The 27,779-nt window shown below is 38.4% G+C and overlaps 1 protein-coding gene across 3 annotated transcripts in view; it reads right to left on the bottom strand.

Moving 5' to 3' along the window:
* Positions 1 to 5,174: 5,174 nt before the first annotated feature.
* Positions 5,175 to 27,779, bottom strand: part of GRM5 (glutamate metabotropic receptor 5) — a 290,842-nt gene continuing 268,237 nt past the window's right edge. The window contains exons 8-10 of one of the 3 annotated variants that reach the window (XM_068423056.1): positions 14,739 to 14,834; positions 13,010 to 13,171; positions 5,175 to 5,997 (exon numbers count right to left, since the gene is read on the bottom strand). In XM_068423056.1, the coding sequence (XP_068279157.1) occupies positions 5,175 to 5,997; positions 13,010 to 13,171; positions 14,739 to 14,834 (1,081 nt within the window). The remainder of the gene's footprint in view (positions 5,998 to 13,009; positions 13,172 to 14,738; positions 14,835 to 27,779) is intronic. The other 2 variants (XM_068423065.1, XM_068423073.1) reach the window with 2 other exon arrangements.

Below are 27,779 nucleotides of genomic sequence, written 5' to 3'. Positions count from 1 at the left end.
CACCTGGTTCCTGCTCCTGAGATTTTTAAAGTATTTTGTGTTACATTGTCACATACCATCCCTAATTATATCAAGTGTATGTCCTATTAGGGTACAGAGTAGCTGTTCCTTTTCTACTCTGGGACTCTTGAATTTGTTTCTATCTTGAGAAGTTACCTTAGTGAGGTGAGTGGAGGGTGCCCCAACACAGAGTTGTTAGAGCATTTTCCAGCCAGGAGGAAGATTTCAATAACCACTGGCAATGGTTGGGTCTGAATTTAGGTCTCTTGCCTTCTGCCTGACTGCTCTAACCTCAGGGCTGTTACAAAAACAGCAGCATAACCAGATCCACAGCCTTAAAACAAAGGATGATTTCTACTCAGTTTTGTAGGGAGTATGATCTTGTTGGCCCATGTGCTGTGCACTCTGCGTACTCACTCATGGGATATACAGGGATTTAACTTAGGAACCGCTGTTTTCTGGGTCCCTGATGGTTTTTAACATGAGATAGGTGCAAAGATCCTTAGATGTGTCAAGATCAGGACAGTTCTGAGCATACACAGACATATAGTGCTAGATGCCTGAATAAGGTGGCAGTTGAATAGTGGTTTTAAAATTGGGTTTAAAATGTAGGTATTAAATTCTACTGAAATCCTAACTTTAGGCACCAAAGTCCTTTTTTAGGACAACCCTGACACTGGTCTCCAATACCATAAAACAGTCATGGTCACATCAGTGCTCTGATTTCCCTAAGGGCCCGACATTTTCTGTATGCTGTCTGTTGCTGTCATGTTTTTTCCTCTCACCTATAAATTATGTATTAAGCAGAACAGCAAAGTTGCACACTTTTCTCTACAGCATTTACACCCACAGCTATGCTGTCTTTCAGTCTGGTCTTGGTCTCTCTAAAGAAAACATCCCCAGGTAAACTCTGCTATCATCCAGAGTCTGAATCATGGATTGTCCTTCCCATTTACTCTCTTTGGAGAACTTATTCTCCCAGTTTTGATCACAAAGTTTTCCTTTTGTAAACACAGTAACTGAATAAACATCCAAGCAAGATAATTTTTTTTTTTTGCTTTTAAAACTTTTAACAGTTAAATTTTAATTAGCATTTAACTTTTACTGCGTTTTTGTAGCTGGAAATCAACGGAAGAAGCCATCACCTTGTGATCAACCAGGCTCCTATGAAAAATCAGCAAGTGCTTTGTGGACCATGGCCTAAAAATTTCTGGTCTAAGGTATCTGTATGAGTCTAGGCACCAAATGTTCAGATAGAAGTACAAGGAAGCACATGTCCAAAGTCATGCAATTATTCTTCAGAGCCAATTAAAAAATACAGTTCTTCTTCAGTATTGCTAACACACTTCTTCCCAACTGGCCTGCCAGAGTGATTCACTTTATTTCAAAAGCACAGGTTCCAGAGGTGGTTGCACCTTCACTCTTCTGGGTTGGCCTCAAGCACTAAAGAAACAAGTGATTTTCCGAGGTCCTTATGGTCAAGAAAGACAACAGTTTCAACTGCTTTAATTCCCTTTCTGGCAGCAGCACTAAATTGGAAGGCAATTTCAAGCCATTCAGTTGATACTTGCACATTCTTTAGTTAAATTGGAAAGTGTTTGTCATTGTAACCTTTGCTTTTATGGCTGAAAAAGCCTGCCTTTATATTTCAATGTCCTAAAAAGAGACTAGCATACTAACAGCATAATGAAATCATGATGTCTGTCATTCATAATTTTCTTTTTTCTTGTGTGAAACCCACTGATTTCTATCAAAGGACTTTCCAGTCTTGCAAATCTCCCACTGGGCTCCTTTGAATTACTACTACAGTCATTACATAATTGTTATCTTCTTCTCCAAAAAAACCTTTCTTCCCTTTGATGAAATCCAAACATAACATGCAAGGTGACATTGGCACATTCCAGCCTGCACAATTAAAATGAATTCTGTCTTTTTAAATGCCACTAAGACTGACTTATCTTTCATTAAAGATAGATCAACAACAGGGAGGTACAATTTCAGCAAGGTCCATCCTTGATTCTTTGTGCAATTAAAATTTCTGCTGTGACTAATGGATATACAAAAGATGCATGACTCCTCCCAGAGTGAGAGTGAGCAAAAGTGTTTAAAACTTGGGTTGTGTAGGATTAGGGTTTTAGCCTCTTAAAACATATATGCAGATGTTAGATTGAGGGCAGGGGGGCATGTGCACGTGTGTGTGCACATGCATACTTGTATCATCTTGGCGATATATATGAAGGTTGTCAAGAAGCTCTGAGCAATACCTATGGTTAGGATTGTGCAGAATTGCAATCTGGGAGCAGAAGAGGTATATTTATGCTGAGTCACGGTTTGACGGTTTCTATTTCTCACTCCTTTTACTAATTTTGTTTTTAAGAAAAGATTTTTATGTCTGTCTCTATAATCCTTATTTACACTGCTGATTAGTTCACAGTGCGGTGAAGCCCACAGATTTTAGCAGGAATATGTTAATATTAAGTGTCCACCAACATAAGAAAAGACTATGGAAATGGGAACCTAAAAGGCTGGGGAAAGATCAAGGTAGAGAATGTTCTAGTAAGGACATTGGTCAACAGCTTAAAGAATAAAAGAACAGATAGTAATAGAATGCCTTTGATATTCACATTAATTGTCTCAGTACACTCTGTATATATCAAAACAATATTGCACTAATGGGAAACATATATTATCATATAAGTCTTCCGTGAACAATATTTAAGTGGTCTAGACTCCCTAAATGAGAATGTTTATGTCACAGACTGATTGGATATGCCCTTCCCTTAAATGTGGGCTGTAACCTGTGAAAGAAGATGCTTTCTCCCAAAGACGTGCGCAGCTAGGAAATGATGAGATGTGCTAGTACTGCGAACCAGGAGTGCAAAACCAAGCTCTGGTCTGGAAACCATACAGCTGCAGAGAACAGAGCCTGCACTAATCAGTCATGCGAGGAGGCAAGAACTACATATAAGCAACAAGAACCTACAGTCATGACTTGGTGTATCTACCTGCCTTCTGGAGTAGAGCTGTTTTGTGACCTGCCAGATCATGCTACAGGCATAGCTAGTAAGCGACTGTACCTGGCAAAATAAGCATTCCCACAGACTGCTATTGGATAACACTGCCTTGAGCAGGACATGCAGAGTCACTAGAGTATCTCTGTGAGGTGCTAGCCTGGATTCAGTCATCTATTACTTTTTTATTTAATGTTGTTGAGCAGCAAATTGGGGTGCAGCACATAATGGTGAAACTAGCTTCCCAAAGGAACAGAAAATGTTCTTTGCTATGTGAATGTGCTTTCATCTTTTTTTTTTATTGTTTGTTTGATCAAATATTTATTATTGTGGACATGGGGGAGAAAAAGGGGGTATGAATTTTGATTGCAAAATATTTGTTATCTTAAAAGAAATAAGATCTAAAGGTTTTGAAAATGAAACATAGCAGCCGTATTTCAAGGCTCCCTTCCATGAGGCTGTCTTCTGTATAAGGCTACATCAACTCAACTTTGAATTGAAGTACATCACTCACCACTTCATACTATCCTTAAATAAAATAAAACAAACCCATAAAAGTTTGGCACCTGAGGACAGCTATGTCATGAAGGAGAGAGCCAATACAGTGCGCGTTTAGGGTCTGACTTACAAGTTCTATGTGACTACACCTATAAAAATTATTTAGCTTCTATTCAAACTTTCAAACTCTTCCCCGCCTGTATTAAAAAAGTGCTGTGACAGTATGAAGTGCACTAAACTGTACTACCTTGATATAGGAAAAAAATATGAGGAATCCCCTTGCTTCTTCTGTGAGTTGCTAAGAAACAAAGACAGACTCTGTTGGTTCCTATCTCATTAGGTCTTCTCTGTTTTAACCTTTACTCTGTATTGCTTTGAAAGTATTTTTTCTTTTTTTTTTTTTTGTCACAGTTCATAGCTGCAAGGCATAAGCAGCTAAAGAAAGTTAAAATTGTTGCTTAATAAAGAGTAGCTAAATCACCTCTAAGCAGATTTTGACACAGGTTTTTTTTTCTCTATATATGAATTATGATTATGACAACCTTTGCACTCACAGTTAACATTCATCATAATTCAGATCGGTCTCCTAGAATTCTGTCATTCAAAGTATGGAGAAAATCCTTAGGGTGTTTACCTGTTCCTTACAAGCAAAGACTATGGGAGCCTGAATAAGTATTTTAACTGGTAATGTTAGCATAAGAACGTCCATAAAAATTTGTTGACTTCAGTAGGGAGTGCAGCTATAATATAGCTTTGTAGTGCTGCTAGAAAGAGAATATTCACCTCAACAACTTGCCCTGATAAGGGAATTACAAAACAGTACTCCAGAAAATATTTTTTGCTACTTCATTATTAGTTGGCAACGTGGTGAAATAGTCAGGAAATCTTCCTTAGGTTTTGTTGCTGTGAAGGTGAATCCAATGTTAACAAATCGAATTTTTGATACTCATAGAAGAGGATTTCATAAACAAATGCGTAGGTTGAGAAGTCACTTGTAAAGCCCTCCATATTGCAGTCACTCACTGCAAAGCCTCAGCTTAGTGTTATCCACGTGTAACGTATCACGGACACAATATGCTTCAGCAAAAAGTTTGGTAGTTATTGATCATACATTACTGCTTTTTGAGATCTTCATAAAAAAAAAAAAGAAATAAAGTTTGACAGGTTGGTCCCAGATTTGAGTCTGTTTGTTAGAAAATGTACATTCAATGTTTGGTCTTCTATGCTTGATAAAAGATCAAGGTTCACTTCTGGGTAAGGAATCAGAGTAAACAAACAAACCATTGTACAGTTGTTTACAATCTAGTTTCCCCCCCACCCCGTATATTGTACACACAGTTCATTGTAATACTAAAGCAAAGCACTTGGTATGTAACTGATTTAACAGACTCCTTATAAGCCCTCAAAAATAGATTCAGTGTTTCTGAAAAGCCCATGTTTTTTTAAGGCCACGATAATCTGCCAAGAGTCGTTTTGTCTTTAAAACAGCATAATTAATCTGATGTTTCCACTTATCAAGAAATTCCTCTTCTTCCTCTCTGTTTCTCACAAGATGACCCAACGCCTCTCACTCTATCTGCGTAAACACTGGAGATCTTGAAGGCTTGGCTGTTCCCTCACTACTTGCTTGTAGTCATTGAGATCCAACGTTGTCTCAAACTACATTCACAACGAAGAAGAGCTTTGAGTATAATCTCTGATGAGGAGCGTGTCATACTTTGGAGAGGACGGGATACAGAGAGCTGATTCGGAAACCGGAGAGCTGGGAGATGCACTTCCAGAATCGATGGAGTCTCTAAAAGGAGAAGGAGGAGTTAAAGCTACCAACTCCTCAAGGTCTTGCTTGGCTGATGGTGTCTCTGAAGTGCCTTCTTTGACGCTGCCATTTGAAGGTTTCCTAGCTGCCTGTGAAGCACCATTAACTTCAATGGCAGGAAGCGGTTGGATCTCTGCAAATGTGGTCATTGTCGTAGGGAGCTGGATTTCCCGTGGAATCAGGTAAGAAGAGCAGAGAGGAGTGGCCACCATTGTCCCTGGAGTGGCTGTTGAAAGCATCATAGAGTTCAGCTCGCTGATATTGGCTGTAAAGCGAGTAACCACACTACTGATCTGCTCCATGAGGGAGCCTTGAGAGGAGCTACTTCGCTGAGGAGGCTCTGACTGGAAGGTAGGGGCATCATCTTCTGTTCGGCTAGCGGAGGCAGTTCTGTGGCTCAGGGTACTGATAGGCGAGGGAGTCTGTGGTCGATACGGAGCTGGGTATTGCTCTTCTGCTTCTGAAACATCATAAAGCGTTTTGGCACTGGCCTCAGGAAACGTAGCGCTGCTACTGTGTCGGCTACTATCTGTGCTTTTAGAAAAAGGCTTGATCACTGCAGTTTGATTGGGGTTCTCTTTTTTGTTGATGTGGACCGACAACCGCTGCCAGAGGTGTGCTCCTCTGCTGCTTTTCTCGTTCTGGGCCCAGGAAACTGATTTCCCATTAGAGCTGTAAACAGAAATGAGATAAGATGGTAACTTGCATCAAAGTTAAAAATGCAGTCACTGTACCTATACCATGGGTATGTGGTGTCCCAGAGTTTATATTCATCATAAAGCTGACTGTTTTTTAATCTATATCTTTATCATCTATATCTACATCTATTTCTATCTATTGTCATATACCTATATCTATCATTTATACCTATATGTTCTAGAAAAACAAGCAGAGTGTGCCAGCTCATTTCACAGGCCATTTGTGCATCCAGCTATGACCTACTCTGTGCTAGCTCATGGCCACTGCTGACACCTCTGTTGCTGCCCTTTGGATGTAGGCAGTGTCCATCTTGGGTGAGGGAGCAGCTTCATGGTTTCCCTTCTGTTGGATTGTTGTCAGGAAGGAGGGCTGTGGGACTGAGGGATGCATGGAGGGGTGAGGAAGAAGTAAATGCTTGAAGGGAGTAGGTGAGAGACCTGGACTGGCTGGGTTGCAGGGGCCAGGTATGTAGGCTGGCCCGGAAGCATTCAGTGGTAAGGAGCCTGGTGTAGGGTGCTGGTCATGGATTCCAGGTATGGGGCAGGGAGTGTAGATTGGGCGATGGAGAAGCGTAATCTGGTATGGCTGGGAAAAAATCTGTTTATATCCCAGTACTTGGAAGTACTGGAGCAATACTCAGAAAGGGGCTATGCTGGTTGTGGGTGGAGAGACGCTTCTAATGGGTGACATGTTCTTCATCAAGGTGCTTCATAAGTTAGCCACCACTAGCTTAAAGAAATTAATTTTTTTAATTGCAGGTCATCTCAGAAAATAAAACTATATTCCCAGTAGGAGAGAAATAATGTACAAGCTGTACAAGCAGTTCCTCATGGTGACCTGAGTTTGGAAGCAATAAACACTTTGCTTCACTCTCCTTCAAAACGAGTCCTCTTAGGGTAATTTATCTTCAGATCCCATCATGCCTTGCTCTTTATCAAAGTTGCTTATTTTTCTCCTCTTGCTACCTAAGAAAAGCCAGCTGCGGCACTTAGAGACACATAGTATGAAACCACTCCTTTCCTTTTACATCTTCCTTAGGCTGATGAGCTAGTGTTTATCTATACATTAACCTGTAGTTGTTGGGGTTAAGAAAGACCATTAGAAATATTTCTTAGCTGAAACAGATAATGACTCTGAACTGAAGTCAACAGGAAAAACATAGTCTTCACATACAAATAAGCATGATTTATATATAAAATGCAACAGAACTTTAAACAATTCACTTTGGTTTCCAAAATATTTGCTACAGCCATTTAGGATTTTTGGGAAGACAACCACATTTGAGACCCTGACAGTGTATCACAAATTTGTTGTTTGTTTGTTTGCTTGCTTTTTAAGCCTGAAATAGATATATTCACACGTTAGCCTGCAGTGTAACAGTTTGCAAGACACATAGTTTGCTAAACACAGATGACTTTATACCAGCCTTCATGTGGATGCTTGCCATACACTATCAGTTTAATAGCTCTTCCAGTCATCTAAAAAAAAAGTTGCATGCTAAGTGTAAACAAAATCTTCTTGTGGCTTGACATCCACAATTACATTACATGGAATTACAATGGATCATGTAACACAACATATGCCAACAGGTTTCCCCTTCAAAGGCAGCATGAGAGAATCCAGCAGACGAACACAACGTAAACCAGTGGGTTTAGGAGAGGCTAGACTGGGAGATGATCTGTTTGAACTGGATCAGGCGGCTGGGTGCCCTGGCACTCTTGACCTTGATCTGGCAGAAAGTGAGGGCCTAGTTCCAGTCCTGGGTGTCCTACCTGGTGAAGTCTCTTAACTCTTGCTGAGTTCAGATCTCAGAGGGGTCTGTGAAAGACCTGCCTGCCACAGAGGTGAAATAAATGCCATTAACATGAAGGATTAGCCAATGCAAATAGAAATGTTTGCCTGAAGAAAGAGGTATATTCTAGCACCCCTCCTGACTGCAGGCACTGACTTAGTACAGATGTTCAAACCCTATGGCTTTAAGTGTGTACATGAGCACTAAATGCACATAGGCACATTCAGTTGACTGAAGGTCAGATTGTAAGAGGTTGTGAAAGGAACATATCACTCCCTCCCTGGTCACTGTTCCAAAGACAATTATTAAGGAGGGATATGAAGTTGAGGAGCCTGGGGAAAGGAAAAGGATGAAATATGGGGATATGTCCCAAGGCAAGGGCAGCTGACACTTAAATCTTCAATGGAGCAGCGGTTACCAGCTCCCCCTGAATTCCAGTTTAATTTTGAGTCAGTCTTGACTGATATACCCGTTTACTGCCTTTGTGCTGTGCCCAGGACTAATCAAGCTGTATGTGTGACTCTCATGGAGATCCTAGGGTTCTAAAGGAGACACAGTGGCTGTTTGATGTAAATTTTGTGCAAAAGCCTGAAAGACTTGACCATTATTCATTGCAAATTCCGTGACGTAAAAAACTGAATAGGAAGCAAGCAGCAATTTTTTGGTAAGGAATGAACCCTATAGTTAAAATCCTAGTAGTTTGCCCAGCAATAATTGGAATTATTATCTCAGAAATGTATCATCCACTTTATCATGCTGCACCTACTTACTACAAAGGCAACACTAGACTGAGGTGTGCAATCATTTGTCACCTCTGTGAAAGGAGCACCACTTGTTTTCATATATTGGTATGAAGCTGAGTTATGGTTAAATTCCAGTGATAGTACTTTATGATTCCGCTCTACCTGCATATCGTTACTCTGTCACGTTAACTGGAAACCACCACAATGCACACAATTAAAACCAGAGAAATAAAGATAGATCAGAGATGTAGACTATGAAGTCTACTAATGAAATTGTTTACATGTATTATGCCCAGGTCTGCCATGACTCTTTGATGATGGGAAACATTAGGTCAGTAAAATTTTAGAGTTTTCTTGCAAACAGATTTTGGCTCCCTCACATGCGAACACCAGAATTACACTTTCCAGCTCCCAAAGAAATTCCACTGCTAAGTTTGGCTGAATACATATTTTTCTATCCCACTCTGCTTTCCTGCTGGGTGATAGCACTAAGTAGAGCAGAGCAGAGTACAGGTCATATCTGGAGAAGAGCAAAGTCCAAACAATCAATGACATAATTTCCAAACCAAAATTTTAGCAAAATACTGTTTGGTTTTTTTTTTTTTGATAAAACAAAACCTTTTGCATGGCACATTTTTTGTTTTCTTTCACTATAGGTTAGTTATGTTCAATTTTCTGTACGAGAGGGATTTCCTCAGTACCAGTCATACTAATTGTTTCTTCAGTCTCTTTACTAAAAAACTTCTTCGATTTTGATAGCTAGGCTTTTTCCCAGCCTGCTAGACTTGCCATGATAAAATATGTACAAGAAATGAAAGTGGTATAAATGAGACAGATTTTGAAGTCTCTGATATTTCAAGTATTTCCTCTACAGTTGTCCACTTGCTGACAGAATAGCAATTTGCAGTTTCTCATTTTCTTCCTTTACTCAGTCTTTTTAGAGTCACTTAAGTTTTGTCTTTAGAGCTTTGTTCTGTATTCATAAGCGATATTAACTGCTTTTTATCCACTTAGGTGTTAAGAAAAATGTTCCCCTCCCTGTACACATTTTTTTTACTGTCTAGAATAGATCATTTTGTCCTTTGTTTTGGTTGAGGTAGCAGAAGTTTTGTTTCAGCATTTCCCGCTCTGTGGTATGATTATCTATGAGATGGTGCATAGCTCTGTCACCTGGGTTTCTTTAGCCAGGTGCGATTAAAGTAAATGTGTTCTGTGAGGTCCTTCAAAATGCAGAAGAAATGAAAAACAAGAAGAGGAATTGATAGTCACAGCCGCTGAAAACACTCATATTTTAGCAAGAGTGCCATTCTTATTAATTACCTGAAGTTGATAAAATTAATTCTGATGATGAGTGCCTAGGGACTAGTATTGGGATGGTTACTGAAAGCATATATAATTTGAAAATAAGTCACTTATTTTCTTGTTAATATCTTTAAATGAAATAGGAAAATCAGTTTAAAATGTTGGAATTTATTAATTTCTAAGAAAGCTTAGAATGCATAGCTACTATTCACCCGTGGAAACTGGAGTACGAGGGGAATCAATAGAGATCAATACAAAAATTTAAGGGATTTTTTGTTCTCTATCATGTACCAGTATCAGTATCTGATTCCAGATTTGAAATGATACAACTGAAAACAGATACTGGACAATAACTTAATGGAGAACTGTATGATCTGTTTGCAACCTGTCCTCGTGAATATAAGGAATGATTTCAAATTCTTTAACTTATAAGTCCATGCATGAAAGTTCATATTTCAGAGCACTGGTCTAAATTTTATTGAGATAAAATTGGCAGCAGTTATGCTTAGATGTTTCAATGGCTGAAGTAGTGTGTTGCATTCAAACTTGAAGCAATGTCTCGTTTTTTAAGAAGCTCATGTAGTTAAGTTGTTACTCCAACACTGTGCAGACCAAGACTGTTTCTTAAGGACAGACTTCTCCTGTCTTTACGGGAGAATTCCTTCTGTTTTATCCACAGAAGCAGCTAGCAATGGTAAGCAGGATAAACTTCTGTACTTAACTTAGTCCATGCAACTTTCTGCCAAGAAGAACTCTTGTTATTCAAAATAAATAGTAAGAAGCTGTTGTCCTTTTAGAGTCCTCTGCTGAAACCTTATTAAAGACTTAATGATATAATTACTCTGCCTGAAAAGGATTTGTGTGCTATGTGTAGATTTAATTAAAAACTGACTCTTCATAAGGGGTGGTCTGTGTGTGTGCCTGTGCTGCACGCAAACACGGGCGCATGTGTATTTTGTTTCTCTAGTCTTGTCACTTGAACCAATCTCAGATCAACATACATGTTGCTTGTAGTGACCCACATTCTTCATCCTTGGGAGAATGCAAGTGCCTTGCAACATGCTAAAAACACTGAAATGAAATAAGTGGTTGAAGTGGTGAACTCCAGTATACCTGTATGAAGAAGTCCTAGCTTCTCCTGGGATTGTAGGACAGCCTGGATGACTGGCTAAAACTGGACGCAGAACATTAATATTTTTAAACTAAGTCAGTTTTACCACTGTAATGGTTTATGTTGTTGCTATTCCTCTCATTTTAAATGGCTTTTAAGGAAACATCTACATGCCTCTATGATTGTTTCCCTGGATGAAAGCCAGTTCTGCCATGCACAAATAGCCTGCTAGTGATATATCACTCAAGTCATTTACCTTAAATTATTCCCATGTTTCTTATTCATGGCAATAAATAACAATGAAACACAAAAGAGGAAAGATACAGGGCAAAGATTCATTTTTTCCTGCCCTGAGTTCTAGAAGTAAACAACATATTTTCCAATTATTTTGCAAACAGAGTTGTATTCTGTTAACAACAGCAAAGGCATTTCTTTATATTGCTCCACAAACTGTAATCTGTTGATACCTCCTTTCCTCATGAAAATCACAGCTGACATTCATATGAATGACTTTAATGTATAAGGAAGAAAGAAACTACAAAGTGAGAGAGAGCTGATGGACAGAAATTTTGCCAATGACCTCCCAGAGCAGCAACCAGCGATGCTAATTCTGGCAGCTGCTTCAGCAGGGAAATGAAGTGTCTGGTATCTGAACAAAACATTTCTAAGATGCCTATTATCATGACCCAAAATACAAAAATTATTTTGATACAAGATGTAACTTCTTTCCTCTATTACTGTGACCTTGTTGCAGTTGTTAATTAAGGCAGCGTGTGCTGGGTTTCACTTCTCATCCAAAAAATGTCACTTCAAACATCTGTGAGCACATCTCTGCTACACTAGAGCATCTGTTCATGGGGTGGAGAGAGGGCAATGCCACCTCTTGAACTGTGAGTTCTGTGTCCTAATGAACAAAGCTTTAAGATGATTCCAACATTGCTTAGTCAACATGTTTTTTCATTTTTTTTGTTGATAATTTGCTAAAGGTATGAAATGGAAACTCGGAAAAATAGGAACCATCAGCTTACCTGACCCTGAAATTAGAAGCACAAGCAGTGCACAGGGAAAAAAAAAAAAAAAGAAAGATTTAACTCTCCCAGTTGTATCTCCAGAGTCAAGGGTTGATTTGAATTCTAACCTCTACAAAGAGCATACAATTGGGGGAATTTGAGTTGTTTGGCATGCCTGATAAATAGTTACGGAAGTATTTATACACATGGGACTTATCAGCAGAAAAATTACTCTTGTGAATTATTAAGCAGTTTCTTATTCGTTGCATTTAATCAAATCAGAAATGCAATTATGATACAAGAAATGCAAAAAAAAAATGGTGTTGTGATGCCTGCTTTGTGAAAGCCTCATAAAACATCCCATTCCGTAACTGATTTCATCAGATATGTGAATGATGCTCACAGGTGATGCAGGATGTAGTAACTTCTCTTAATCAGAAATAGCCTTACAAAACATCACATAGTGTACCCATTTCTGCTATTTTTGTGTCACTTTTCATCTTGAAAAATCCCAAGCCATTTATAAGACTAATATACAGACACAGTTAGCCCCTGATGTGAAAAATATCCACACTAGGTTTGGAACACAGAAATCATATTGCATGAGGGATTTGAGAACATGAGTTGAACAATACTGCCCAGTATGAAATTGCACAGCATTTTTTAGACTGAAAGGATATAAGTGGGATTTGGTCAGTATCATGGGACCTCTTCGTCCCATGAGATGATGAGATTTTTTTCATTATTCATAAACAGTCAGACCCCTGCATCTGTCTTTTTCCATCTGCACTTCATCCCAGTGACTTCTAGCACTGGTCTGATACTTACTGAGACGGGAGAATGGCACCTACTTTCCTTTCTGCAACATCTATGTTCCCTCTGGAAGGTTCCCAGGCTATTCAGTGGCAACTCTACTTATCTCATGAAATTTGACAAGGACCACTGGCCAGGACACTGTGGCTGGAGACAACAAAACACAGCCATCAAATGCAATTGCACTCTCTGTTAAGCAGCAGGTGTTCTTAACTGTTTGAGTAGGTCTTGCAGCTGACAGTCTTCCTGTGGAACTAACAGACTGACACAGTTTCCAGTTTTTTTGACTGTTAGGGCATCCTCTTTTACAGGAACCTTTTTCTCCTCTCTACTTGACTCAGATCGATTACAGTCTGGAATGCAAACAGATTCTTCACTGTGAAGATATAAAAAAAGAAGTTTTTCAAGTGTATATATATGGCCAGGCAAAACAGAGCTGAATACTGTACAACAAAATACAGTTGTTTGACATTTACATGTACTTTTCTTCTCTTCAAAATTCTCTTATACAGTGACTCCAGATAGCTTTTAAATGAAGAATAAATGTCACTGAAGGCAATACAATGTAGGAAAAAAAAATCCGAACACCACACAGACAAGAAACGGAATCCTAGCTGACAAAAAATAACAGGTGTGTATATGTTTTGTACAACACTCAGCAGTGAATATTCCTGATGTTACTTAAACAGCAGGTGTCCCCCAGGTGTGTGCTATGTGGCATTATGGTTAATAGCCTTATGTGCATGAGTGAATATTGTTGTACCCAAGGGGAACATAACACTGTGCAAGTGTTTCACTGCACACCCTCCTGCGATGATAAAATTCACCTGTGATGTAACGCTTGGGAAAAGTAAAGGTATAATTTGATCATACTGTGCTCTAAGCTTACATTTATCAACACCTTACAGGGGTCGATAAGGAATGAGTAGATCTTTTAATAAATGGTAAACAAAATGCTTCTAACTTGTAGTAGAGTGTAACACAATGAAACCATGCTTATTAAGAGTATTGTTTCATGAAAGATTTATAACCATCTGTGACACATGCAGCTTATTCATTTATTAATGGAGACGTCTAGAGAAATGGATTTTCTGTCCTATGGGAGAGTTCAACATTTAGAAATCTGACTGGACTCAAAATGAGATGAATAGCTGAAATCTCCAGGTATTTCACAGAATTAAATAGTTTGAAATATTTCAATGCAAAAACATCAAAATGGCCATATTGAAAGTTTTGATCCCAGTAACACAGAAAAAATATAGTATTTGATATTCAATACAATTGTAACATTGGTGTATAATGTCATGCAATATATAATGGCCAAAACAAAATAGAAAATAAATATATAAATTAAATGGAGAAATTTATTAAAAAGATGTTCTGAAGTCTATTTAAAATGAGTTTGAAACCTTTCCTTAAAACCATTGTAAAACTCAGCACTTTCCCACAAGATATTTTGATTGAGAGGAACCAACATTTTCATATTGAAAATGTTTTCATCAATCAGTTTTTCTCTGCTCTTTTTAAAAGCTCTTTTGATTAGGCCTAATGTAACCCCTAACGCATAGCAGGACCACCATTCCAGAGGAATTCTGGACCTCGATACTCCAAGATTGAATGCTATCTCTCTTCCTCTGTTCTACTGGCTTAATGAGTCAGGTGTAAGCTTTCTCCTCCCCAAAGTACCATGTTACGACAACATCACACAGGACACGTGGTTTGGAACACTCGAATGAACACGGTGCAGGGTTTTTTTGGCAGTCAGACGGAACATAGAAATCAGCAGTGGCCACTTGTTTTCTTTTTTCTTTTTCTTTTTTAAACATACTATATGGGATGCACAGGAATTACAGACAGAGGATCTGGCCTGGCATTGTCCCAGGGCTGCTCCTCTTGTTCACAGACATATCACACTGCCCTAAGGCCACTTGCTTTTTGCTTACCTGGTCATTGTAGCTCTCCCACCATTCCCCATACTCCCTTTTGGGGTGAAACACTCTATTTCCGACTTGTGCGGGGCCAGTCTCCTGCCTTTGTACCTAATAAATCACGACAACAACAGGAGCAAACAGAAAGAAGTGATTGTGTGCTCAGCTTTCTGTGACAGCTGTTGTGCAAAGGGCCATGCACGTGAATGCTACTGTGGCAGTGGTGAGGTATAGTGCAAAGCAGCTGTGGGAGCAGTGGGAATAACTGCATAAAACCCAGGACTATGCAGGAGTGGTGCTAGCCATTTTCTTTTCTTATACATGTAGGAGGCGTTCAAAAATTCTACAGAATAAATAACATGCTAACCTTTTGTCTTTAATATTTTTTGGAGTTAGACCAAAATGCTTAGCTAAACAGTTTAAGGGAAACAACACTTAAATTAAGGATCACTGAGAAATCATCCAGTGGCTTTGTTCTCAATCCTAACTTAATCTTTTTCTCTGATCCTCCATCTCTGTAACACTTGACTTGCTCTTCTGCTTGTCAAAGCAAGCACCAGTGCAGTTGATTACTTGGATAAAATTTGAGTGGGCTCACTGTTCATGTTGTGAATGGGCCTTCCTCTCTCCATTAGCAATGAAAGGAGGCTAGATGACTTGCTTAGGTGTAAACATAAAGCCAAGTGAAATCAACCCCAATCTTAAGAGCCCAGTCCAGTACTACAACTGTTTTAAATACCATACCTTGCACTTTGATGAAAAATTAACTTGGATAAATAGTTTAATACTTGAGGATCTAATTAATCCTTGGATGGGGTACCAGGATAAGACCTGGTCATCGACTCTCTGAGCACTTAATTGGGATGTGAGCATTGAAGAGTTCTTATGCTGGCTCTCTTCCCAGTGGGGAATTTCACCCTAATTATACAAATTCTTGTGCTGGGTGTTGAAATACCTATTTAAATGCCTTAATAAAATTTGGGCAAAATGCCTGCAGATGTCTTCTCAAAGAGTTTGTGATATCCCATTCCCACATGTTATGAGCTGCTTTGTGGGTGTTCAACACACTTCTGTGGGGAAGCTTGTACATTTTAACACTGCTAACGTTACAGAATAAAAGACTTACTTATTACTTGTCCATTAACCTGATCTAGATAGCAAAAGGTACCTTGAAGAGAACAACCCTGTAAAAGAGAAATAACCTGAGTACACACAAAGTGAGGCTAAACTTTGGATGAAGTTGTAGTAGATACTCAGAGGCAGTGTATATTGCATAAATAACTGAGAAAGAAGCTTAATGAATCTGAGAGTGAACCAAAGACTGTAAAATGAGGTGTGGTCTCTGCAGAGAAGTCCTTTCATTTACAAATGATAACCTTACTGAAAGCAGAAACAACAGGAGCTTTGTGGACCGGCTACTAAGGTTTTAAGGCAATCCAGAGTGTGGTATATGCAGTGCTCCCAGATAGGCATGAAGCTTGCGCAGGACACATACATATTAAAAGGAAGTCGATCCCTAGAGTAGAGGAAAAAGTGGAGGGGCTTAGGGAGCAGATAAATTCACTGAAAAATACAAATGAAGTCAATCTCGATCAGACAAATTCAGTTGGGGTAGCCAGAGAGAAAGAGCGAAGGGAAAAGAATGTGTACGAGCTTCACTGGAAAGAAAAGGAAATAAAGTTGGGATGGAGGTGTTAGACATCAAAGAAAGTAGAGTTTAGGAAGAGCAGGAAGGAAACACAGTTACATCTAGACCCGATAACCAAATGGCATATTCTGTGCTCAACAAGACAGAACGAGAAAAAGTCAAGACTAAGCGAAGGAATTTGGAGACTCTAAACGCTCACAATGAGCTGAATATTAAAAAGTAGCCAACAGAAGGAAACAAGAGGTGAGTGTCCTTGGTGACTCCATGCTGAAGAACCCCTGGTTAGGATGCATATGACCCAGATAAAGAAACCCCCCAAACTGCTAATTCCCCAGTCATTAGGATAAATTGCACTGCTGTGAAAGTCAGTGGAGAGACTGCTATGAATCTCTCAAGTTTTTCCATCCACTCAAGAGCAAATTACATCATCAGAAATAGTATGTTGTCACAGAATGCCTCAAAGTCTTGAACCACAGCAACTGCTCCACTGCTATTCATTCCAAGCTAAATATCTATGTAATTATGAAAACAGTGTTCAAATGCTAATCAATCCTCCTAGCGTGGAAAGTGCATCTAAGCAGTGCATGGAAGTTGCGAAGTTCTTTGGGTGACCATTCTGGAAACGCACGACAGATGTTCTGTGTAAAAAGGGTTTTCAGCTTTCAGAGCACATAAAGGACATAATTTTGCCTCAGAATGTTTTGCATTAGAAAAATGTCCCCTTCCTGGTTGTTAAAACAAAGGATTGCTTTAAAAGATTTAATCTGAGGAGAAAAAAACCCTCAAACATTTCTTTGCCATTGTCATAAAAAATGTTAATGTGAAAATTAATTTGGTATTTCAGATGGTGTATGGAGGAGGCATAAAGCACTACAGTGCAAGCAGTATTTGCAAGAATAGATTTCTCATTGTCAGTTCCAGGACTATGTATTGATTAGAAAAGAAAGAGAAGACTGCTTCTGTGCAGAAAGGCAGTTACTAAATTCTGTTGAAGGACTTAAAAGATTTTGGGTCAGTTTTAGTGTTTCTTTGGGATCTTTGGGTGTGTCATTGTAGGCTGTTTATTTTTTTTGCACAGAGGTGAGTTGTCTTAAGAAAAAATACTTAATGATACATACTAATATGTTTTATAAGTGTTGATCAGTGACAGGAAATTTGGGAAGCAATTCCCAGTAATTCAATCACTGCGGTGCTTGTCCATTTGACAAAAACTTTGTCATATCACTGTATCTTACACAGCAGTGCTCTGCACTCTCCAGCGGGGATCAGTAGAGAGAAAGAAATTTACTCCTGGGCTGAGAGAAACCATATCTATACTGCTTTGCCTTTTAGTGTACTCGACTGCTCAGATTTGAAGGACTGTCAGACCTTTTCCTTGCCGCCTTCGCCTGCCAACAAAATTCCTATTGTAGACCAAAATTAATGGATGCTATGGGAAATAAAGGGGAATATAGGAATCATCATCATGAATGAGACCAATAGTCATGCACTACAATGCTGTAAAAACCAGTTTTAATGTGTAGATCTCTACTTTTTTTTTGTTTTTCCCCCCAGTGAAGGTGTGGGCCCCTGTACCAACAAGAGCTGATAGTCTTTAGATATGGAATTTATTAGACTATGCCTACACTTTAGAACCAGGTGCTGGTATTCTGGTGGTCCTGACTTCATGCTAGGGTGAGACCCAGGTGTGCTCATAGCCCCTCCTGCCCCTGCTCTCTCCTGGTTTCCATGCAGAGGGTCTTGGATGCCTTGACCAGCAGTCTGTTCCATATGGTAATATATCCCTTATCTGGAGGATGTTGGCAGGCCAGACATAGAAGATGTGCCATAGACCCTGTTTCTGTACTACACAGATCCTGTTAAAATGTCCACCCTACACCGGTTGAGAAAGACTACCCAAAAGACAAGTGCTCGCAACAGTAAAAAGTTGTTGTTTCAGATAATCTGTCCTCTGAAAAAAAAAATCCCAGCAATTAGAAACTGGCTTTTACTCTTAGACATAAGATTTTTTTTTCTCTCTCCTTTTTCAATATAAAGTTTAACTAACTAAAAGATATGTCAGGATATCTTTGTTTTTTTTAATGCAATGCAAAGCAAAGGTAATTTGCTGTGTTGGAGGTGGAGAGCTGTCATCAATCCATGTTTCAAATCCAGTCTCATACTGCCATGCAGAAATGTTATTAATTATTGAGCACCAAATATGTCCTTGGCACTGTTAACCCCAGAGGAACAGAGTAGCTCTAATCAACACAGAAGTAATGTCCTGATGAAACTGTACCTTGCAAGTGTGGAAAAAGTGATGTTTCCACAGAAACACTGAACAGGAGAGATGTTGTACAGCGAAATCTCATTGTAGGACAATGGCTAATGGTGTATTGGGGACATAAGTTCAGCATTGCAGTGACTAATTCCTAAGATCCTTGTTAATTAATGGGATTCCAATTTTTGGTCTGAGATACTGGAAACGGTATTAGGTGTCTAAAACTCTGAATCAAGCTTTTTATGACAAGTTAGCAATAATCAAAGCAGGTAATATTTATTATTTCAACCCCAAACCTCTAATTTTGGCTATTTTGGAATAAACCTGAAGCTAGACTTTTTTAAACCCCTGAAAGATGAAATTAATGGGAGAAGAGGAGATGAGAGGAAAAGAGGAGAGGGGATTCAGAAAGCTTTACAGTGTATTGATGAAACACTGTCTTTTTGCTTTCCATCATTTTTACAGAGTCTTTTCAATGTGTTTGTGCCTGGAACTTGGACAGACTGCTGAATGTTACAAAGCCATCCACCTTTCCAGATGCAGTTATGTATTTAATTGTCAGATCTTACATACAAGTAGTATTTTTCACCTGCGATATTACTTGCAATATTAAGAAATTATGAAGAACTTTCATTTCATAGCAGCAGAGTTAAGGCTGGCCTTTAGACTAGGTAAGACAATATGTGTATGAAGTTTTCTGCAAAAATAGTAAAGAATGAAATATTAAAAATATTTAGTGTTGTTACTGTAGGGGCTGCTTTGAACTACAAACATTCTGTGTTCTTGAAAGTCAGTTCTCTGAGATTGGTCATGCTATCTTGACATTGCATCACATTGCACTGAGTACTTTTAAAGGGGTCACAGCTCATTGTGTATCATTTTCCCCTGTATACAATAGCTAAAATAAATTACATATTATTAAGCATGGCACTTTTTGTTCCTTTAAAAAAAAATCAACGTATAAACATTGTTTGCTTAATAGCACAATTTCAGCAAGCAAAATTACTTTAAAGCCAAATTCACAATTTTTTTTTTTCAAGTGCAGCATAATCTTTTTCTTTTTTTTACAGCTTATTCTAATTAAGCAGCTGGAGAATTAAAATGACATTTTTAGTGGAGTGATATACAAAGCATTATACTGGCTCAAGGGAAGATTAGACTGATAGCAAAATATTACCAGTATGTTTATTTACCTTATTTCAGAAAGGGTATTTCTGAAATGTTGGACAAACCATTGTACAGGATTTTTGTACAGTAGGGTCTTATTCACACAAGACTCCTTGTTCTATCCATTCTATTCCTTATGCTGAACTTCTGTCCTCTCTTCTTCAGCTATACATAACTAGAGATGCCATAAGAAGGTCTCATTACTTTAATCATTATTACCTTCATTATGTTGAAAAGGGAAGATACACCTCATTTGCTGTGAAGCATTTTAAATGTTAGAAACTTCTCTAGGTTTGTGAAAAGGTTGAATGGGGGCCTGCTTTGCAAACCCTTGCCTTGGTATCAAGTTTAAAATAACGTTTTTCAATTTTGCTGACTTATAAGAAAGAATTTCCTCTTTTCCAATGCTTTTTATTGCTTGGATCTGTTATGGTGTGCTGTATATTTAATGTATTAACTCTGTTTTGTTTTCTAATGTTTTGCATCTTTAGCGCTTGTTTATTAGATTTTTAATGTTTCCTTTTCTGCTATCTCATTATTGGATAGTGGATTGTAAAATGACTTAATTTTCTTTTTGCAATATATAATTGTGTTATAAGTCATCAACTGGTAGCAAACGGGATAATCACTGCAAAATATAATGCTATAATCAAAACTACAACAAATTAAAAGAGAGTTTTGTGTTTATATATTTTAACAGACACCTGCCTTGAATTTCAGTCACAGTTACTAAAAAATATCTGCAACCAAAAGCAGTTCTAAGTCAGCTGAAATTCCAGCTCTTCTACCAGTCCACACCAACTTTCAGTATTCAAGTACAAATACCATTCTTTATAATTCATACAGGTATTTCTGTAGTGGCAGACTGGCTCACTTCTTGTTTGGACCTTGGAAGGAGGGTGGATGTCCTAGTCTTCTGTTTGTCAAATTAATTACAATTCCAATTCATATCAAAGTTTGCTCTGGAAAGAACCAGAAGTTCCTTTGATAAATAAACCTGCGCTGAGGTCAGGTGGTAGTTTGCAACAGGATCTACACCATGCATGCTAGTGGACATGAGACCACCTGCATGGCTTGTTTGGCTGCTCTTCATCATGACTGAAGGACCTGGGTTAAGGACAATATTGATATAGTATATGATGACATTTATTTGTCACCAGAATTTTGAGAAACAGGCTTGAAGATGAAAAAAAAAGTAAAAGGGGTAGACGCTGCTGTTAAAAAATAGTAAACTCCTCCTCAGCTCTTTCTTCCTCTAAAAAAATAATCAAACTGCTGGATCCCATCTTCACTGTCCCTTTCTTTTCTTTTTTGTAGTGCACTAGCAAGACTGCATTTTTGCAATCTAGAGCATATTTGTGTAACAGCAGGCAGGGAACTGTTTACAACGTAATTTCATTTGCACAGTTCAGCTATGATATATTGTTCAAAATGATGAGGACACTGTCTTAATAATATAAATAATTCCAAAAATTGAGCTTGAATACATGTACTAAGTTAATGCAGACAAACAATTTATATCAATCAGACAATCAGTATTTTAGGTAAATTTAAGTTGAGGGGAAAATTCAAAACAACACCACTAGCACTGTATATGAATTAAAAATCATTGTAATCAGGCTATTCAAGAATATAAATTCGGTATACAGATGGAATGTTTTAGCAGCAATTTATCAAAATCTTTCAGACCTAATACCTTTTACTGAGTTTCATATAATATTCTTCAGTCATTTCACAATATTTGAAGTTTAATTAATCACAGTATCAAGCTTGTCCAAAAAGATACCAAGACTAAATTGTTTAGGGGAAAATGAAAGACTCAAACCATTCAGAAATCTCTCAATCTAAATTTTTGTAGCGTATTAGATTAAAATAGCTCTGAATGATCCATTTGGGAACTGATTCATTAATAAATGCTGATTAATCAGTCAAAAGGATAATGACTTCCTCTGAAGAGTCAAATATTTTTTTCCTGAATGTATCAAAATTCTTTCCTACAAAGGCTATGAAGCAAACAGATAATATCTTGTTTTATCACTATGTCTATATTTTGGTTTTTTTAAATAAGAACAATACCCATTGATCCAAACCTTCACTTCATGTGAACTGTTTCCTGCTCTAATGACATTACGTCGTGTAGAAGCTTATCCCTCGCTTCTTTGCCATTGTCTCATAGTAGAAAGCCATCTAAGCACTTTCATGCAATTTGTAGTCAATGGTCCCCTTAAACAGCATCTGTAGAAATTAAGTTATTTTTTGGTACCTGATGATTTCTCAGTGACATCTTTTGCCTTACAGTTATCTCTGGTTCTATTTTGTGCAGCACTTTCACTTTTCAGCTTCCACCAGGATTTATTGCACTGAGATGAGCAATGGCTGAAAGCTGGTCACTGCTACAGTTCAAGGATGTTGGTCATTTCTACAATGTAACTTCTCAAGCATTAGTTCTCCTGATTCACATTCTTTGATAATCTCCTGGTTCGTTCTCCATACACACAAGAATTGATTTAAAAAACTAAAAGTCACCAATAAATTATTTGTCTATTCTAAAAAAACTTCAGGATTTCAAATAATATCCCGTTTTTTTTTTTTGCGAGTGAAATAAAACCAGAATTGTAAAGATCTTTTAGTGTAAAGCTAAGATAAAAGCCTGATGGATGGGGCACTTGTGGGGTACAAGAAACCCAGGCTGGAATCTCCCCTTTGCCATTATCTGACATTAAAAATCATTGTTCTTTTCTCCAGGCTAGAAAATAACTCTCTGCCTTTTCCTATCAATGTTTATTTTACACAAGACTGAATGGCTCCACCAGACTCCAGCAGGAAAGCAATCCATGCTGGCAGGCTGCTGATATAACTGTACAATAGGTGATACACCAGTCCTGAGCTCAATATCATGAAGTTACAACCTCTTCTATATTGGGTTTCATGTTTCTATGAATAAACCAGTGCAACTACCAGCAGAAACTGAAGAACCACTTATTTTTATGAAGTATATGACTGTTATTCTACAGACTGAGAAAGTTGTGTTTTCCCTTGTTTTGCCAGGCAATGGACCTGACGGACTGTTAGTCTTAGTGTACCATATGACCAATCAGATCACCAAGAGTATCTCAGCCCTTTCCTTGTGAAAACTGTGAGTATGAATCTATAACCCATGCCCTGACAAAGTCTGGTAAGTAAAGTTTTTACAAATTAGTTTGGAAGAGGTGTAGTGTTCTTTTACCATCATTCAAAATGTGTCAAAGAAATTGTTCAAGCTGCATATAAATGAAGACAAAATTGGTACTTGTACTATAAGAAATGTGTCCCAATAGAATATGCTGTGGCAGAAGCTCACAATCAGTATCTTTCTCAATGGGCGTACACGTGAGGAATGCGAGCCAACTTCAGCTTTCCACAAAACTCCCCCAGTTTTCCTTGTACTCTGTCTTCTTTACAGGACTGAAAGCTCCATATCAAATAACAGCCCTGTTTCATCTCTCAGGCAACTTATCTTCCTGAGGCATAGGGAATTTTAATTTCTCATAGTACATCTGAAATCCTCATGCTGATAACACACTCATGTATTCTAAAATCATTTGATCATAGCCTGATGGCCGTGGCTTCAGATCTATCTACTGATTCATGGATGTGGCATTCAACTGGTCAAAATTTGATATCTGGGCAATGGGAATTGCATGGACTGCATCTTGGAGCCCCTTGGCATGGTGTATGTAACAGTGGCAGAGGTTTATTTTGATGGGGATTCCTATTTCTCTGGAAACTCAGTGTCATCCCGGGCCTTTCCTAATAATGCAACATAGCAGTAGTCAGACCTTGAAGAAGTTGTAACAGCTAAGAGTGCTCAAGTTAGTTCAAGCCTGAAATTTTCAGTTAACTTGTGTTTTCAGTGCTTTAAATGGATTTCAATCAGATTCAGAATTAGAAAGAATGTTTGAAAAATTTCCTGAGGAAAAAAAGGATGGGTTTTTGGAGAAATTTCAATTCAGGCTTCTGAAGAAACTAATCTCAAGATTTTGATGCTGAGATATGATGTGCTGATGTATGACATAATATTTAGACTTTAATATTTTAAAACCATGAATGGCAGCTTCTAGCCTGATCCAAGACTATTTTTCTTATTTTGTGGATGAAAATACCTCCTGTTTGAATTGTAACAAAACAGATACAGTCAGTCACAAGTGGGAAGAACAGAGAGAACAGATAAGGGGGAAAACTGGCTGTTCCTTGCAGAAATTAGAGCACACAGTGTGATGGTAGACACCTGTTTCCAAAATATTTCATTATGGCACAGTTTGTGACTGTCTGGTGTAAACATAATTATAGCCACTGGTGGTCCAGGGCTGAATCCAGTCCAGTGGAAAAATCTACCTTGGTTATCATGTTTTCCTCATAGCAGGCAGGGAATGGCATTTAGCAGCACATTAGCCTAGACACCTGAATGCTTTTTCTGATGCCTGTGCAAGGCAGGCACTTGGTCCCTCAAGCTGCTTTTACTGTACCATTGTAGCACTTGAAAGGGAGAAAAAATGCTCCCAAATGGCTCTTGCTTCTTAGGTGGATGTGTGAGCATCTTTGCCTAAGTAGAATAAGGTAAAATAATAGTTATTTATACAATAAAAATTCTGTGGTTCACCTGAGGGTGAGTGTTGGCTCTCTAGAACAAGGGATCCTCGCTCCTGAATGGAAGCTGTCAATGCTATCACTTCTGCAGATGTATATAGAGCAAAGCCCAGTTCTGCAATCACACAGTGATAGACCAACTTCTTAAGAGGACAAGATAATACATTAAAAAAACAAATGAGTAGTTCATTTGTTTTAACAGCCACAGTTTCTGTTCAATTGTGTAGGAAATACTGCATCATGTAGTAAATCCAGGTGGAATAAAGCATCATTGCCACATCGGCCTGTTAAGCTTTAATCTCAACGAGATTTGTGAGTTGCTGTGGGTAAGTGTCTATGATAAGGTGCAGAAATCAATGTGCATCTTTCTTCTGCTGTCTAGTATTGTGCTGTTCACATCTGTATGGAGGAATTATGTGCAGTACCACAAACATTCAATGTGTCTTGAATATGGCTAACGTTATCTGACATTGCTGGTGATGATTCTTTCTTGTGAGTGATCATATCTACCTGCCTGGGTAAGAGATTGAAAGTACTGCTCAGTCCTTTTGCTTAACTGAATCATTACTTTCAGCAATCCTAACTTATTCAGAAGATTATAATCTGTCTTGTATTATTTCAGGAGAGTACTTTTGGCTTGTACTGGGCACCTACCAGCTTCTGTCTATTGACAATGGGGTAGAAGAAACCAAAACGAGTCCTACATCATCACAAGGAGAATGGCCAACTGGCAGTTAAAAAAGGCTTTAGCTGTCTAATTCCTTTCTTCTGCCTCTCACTGTCACTGCAAAAATAGATAAAGGGGGATGCATACGAACTAAGCCTCTAATCTCCAAGCAGAGAGCCTTACCTTGGGATCACAATAGTGTTTTCTGACCTCACTCTTCTTTCAGAGGTTCCCACCTCACAACCTGAATGGCTCTGCTGTTTGTGTCCAAGTCAGAGCTGGATCTGTAGAAGGATGTCAGGTTCCTCCTGATTTTCGCATAACATGTTACAGGTTGGAACAGCGTAGAATTTGCTGCTGAAGCAACTGAGGAGCCTTGAAGGTGGGCTGGGAACCTCCAAAAGAAGAAGCTGAGAGCAGGAGCCACTGGGGCATCTAAAATCAGCAGTGGGAGAATTGGAGAGGAGGAGCATTGACTGCACCGTGAAAATTTGTGAGAAATTTAAAGGGTAGAGAGAAAAATATTGAGAGGAATTTTAAGACTTGCTTAGTATGTATGTGTGGGAGAGACAGTGTTTAGGGCTGTTTTTAACACTTTGCTGGTCACTCAGAACAGTTTATTACCTGCTTTAATGGAAAGCAAACTTGCTTTTCTACAGGTAAGTGGAGGGAGATGCGTGTGTTTAAAGGGTCAGTATATGTAAGCTTGGAAAATGGAACATGTGTGGTTTGGGTCATTTAAAGACATGTTCCAGAAGAGAGAAACACCTACAGTGGTTAAATTACTGTGTGAAATCCAGGGCTAAGATATTAGAAAGGTAAGAGAAACTTTGGAACATCTACTCTATTCCCTGGGCCACGGTAGCATGAATGAGACCTTTTGGTGTGCAGTCCCAGCTGGAAATATCATAGTAGCAGTTCTTGTAGCAGAAATATACAGTCCTTATCTTACCTGGGATACAGAGTTATTTGAGAATGAGGAGAGGTTAAATTAGCCCTGTATGTTGGACTCTTGCAAAAGGGCCGTGTAACATGTGATAATAGTTCCTGGGAGCTTAAGGTAAGATTTGGTCAATTTGTTTATGGCCTTCCTAGTCTCTATGAAATTAACTGGTAAGATAACTGGAAGCAGAAGGTCCAGATGCCTCTCTACACAGGTTGTGTGGCTTTGACTCTAGCATTGTAGAGTTCAGCATTGTTCTTTGTGGAGTCCCTTCTGAAAATGTCCGGTTTGTTAGACCTACTTTTAAATAAGGGTAGAATATATTTTGGTGAGTACTGCTGAATCACAATAGCCTGCATGAAATGGCTTTCATTTCACTAGGTAATGAGTAGTTTTACTCTTTCCTTCTGCATATTTCAGTACATGAAAATTCTTTCCAACACATATCCACAGCTTGCCTGAGTTTTCTTAATTGAAGAACTCCCCATGCAATAAGTCATTTAGGAGTCTAACAGATGCATTGCTTTATTTAGGCAAAAGCAGTCTTATCTGTCATTTTGCAGCTGATGGGAAAGCTCTGAATGGGACATTGGCATTATCTGTTTGACAATGATTTGATGCAATACTATACTGTGCCATAAATTAGTGTCAAGAAGCAAAATGCTAATGATAGGGGCCCCTCTATGCACTGGTGACTTAAATAGCATGTTTCTTTAAAATTCAACAGTGACTCACTCTCTTTTAAATTAAACCCCTCTGAGCTATTTAAATAATGCCATTTAGCTCTAGTGCATATTTCCTTTGATTCTGAGTACTTCAGTGTTTACTTGAATAACTATCCAAACAGGCTTTTGAGCATTGTACTGAATAATATTACTTGAAACATATTACTTTGTGCAACAAGATTTTTTTTAAGAAATGTTTTAATATTAAGTAAAAATCTTATTTTTTTAAGATTATGTCCCTGCCAAGGCAGGCGGGTTAGAACTAGATGATCTTTAAGGTCCCTTCCAACCCAAACCATTCTATGATTCTAGAATTCTATGAAAATGGTTGAACTCTGCTCATGCTCTTTACTAAGCAGAATTGAAGCTGAAAGTGGTTTTCTGTTCTTTCTTGGAGATGACATCAGACATAGGTGAAGTCCTGAGTAGCATTTTAAATTTACTCAGCACATTTCAGGACTCTGTTCTGTTTTCTTTCATGCAAGCAAATAGACATTGATTAGAGAGAATTTCGCATGATCGATGGAATCAATTTGCTCTTGGATTTCCAGACCCTTCAGGCACACACTGACTGAGCACTGATAGGCTCACTGGCACCATCAGTTTAACCAGCTGAGGATTCATACACATGAGAGTGTCGTCTTTGTTGCAGTTTTATGTGTTGATCAACACTGCTGATGACATAAAAGTTTTTCTGAAGTTTCAAATGAAATGTTCTAGTTCTTTATATCTAGGCAAATATGTCAATATATCAGCTTTGTGCTGCCTTTTTCATTCCTACACACACATATCAGGCACCTTCAATGCTCTTCAGGATTGAATACATTTCCAATACAGTGCTATTGAAAATGAAGTCATTGTCGATGATGATCTGTTGCATTCTGCTCATAAATCTCTACCACAGGTGTTATCTATACATTGAGAGATATAAAGAAATGGAAACAGAGTTCTCAAAAAGAAGAAAATACACTTTGTCTTTTAGGATATTTAATAGCAGGGTACACTCCTTACTTTTCAGAA

This window comes from Nyctibius grandis, chromosome 2 (assembly GCF_013368605.1).
Source record: "Nyctibius grandis isolate bNycGra1 chromosome 2, bNycGra1.pri, whole genome shotgun sequence".
In the NCBI taxonomy this organism is placed as follows: domain Eukaryota; kingdom Metazoa; phylum Chordata; class Aves; order Nyctibiiformes; family Nyctibiidae; genus Nyctibius; species Nyctibius grandis.
The sequence above is the reverse complement of the archived record's forward strand: the minus strand, read 5'-3'. Positions and strand labels throughout refer to the sequence as shown.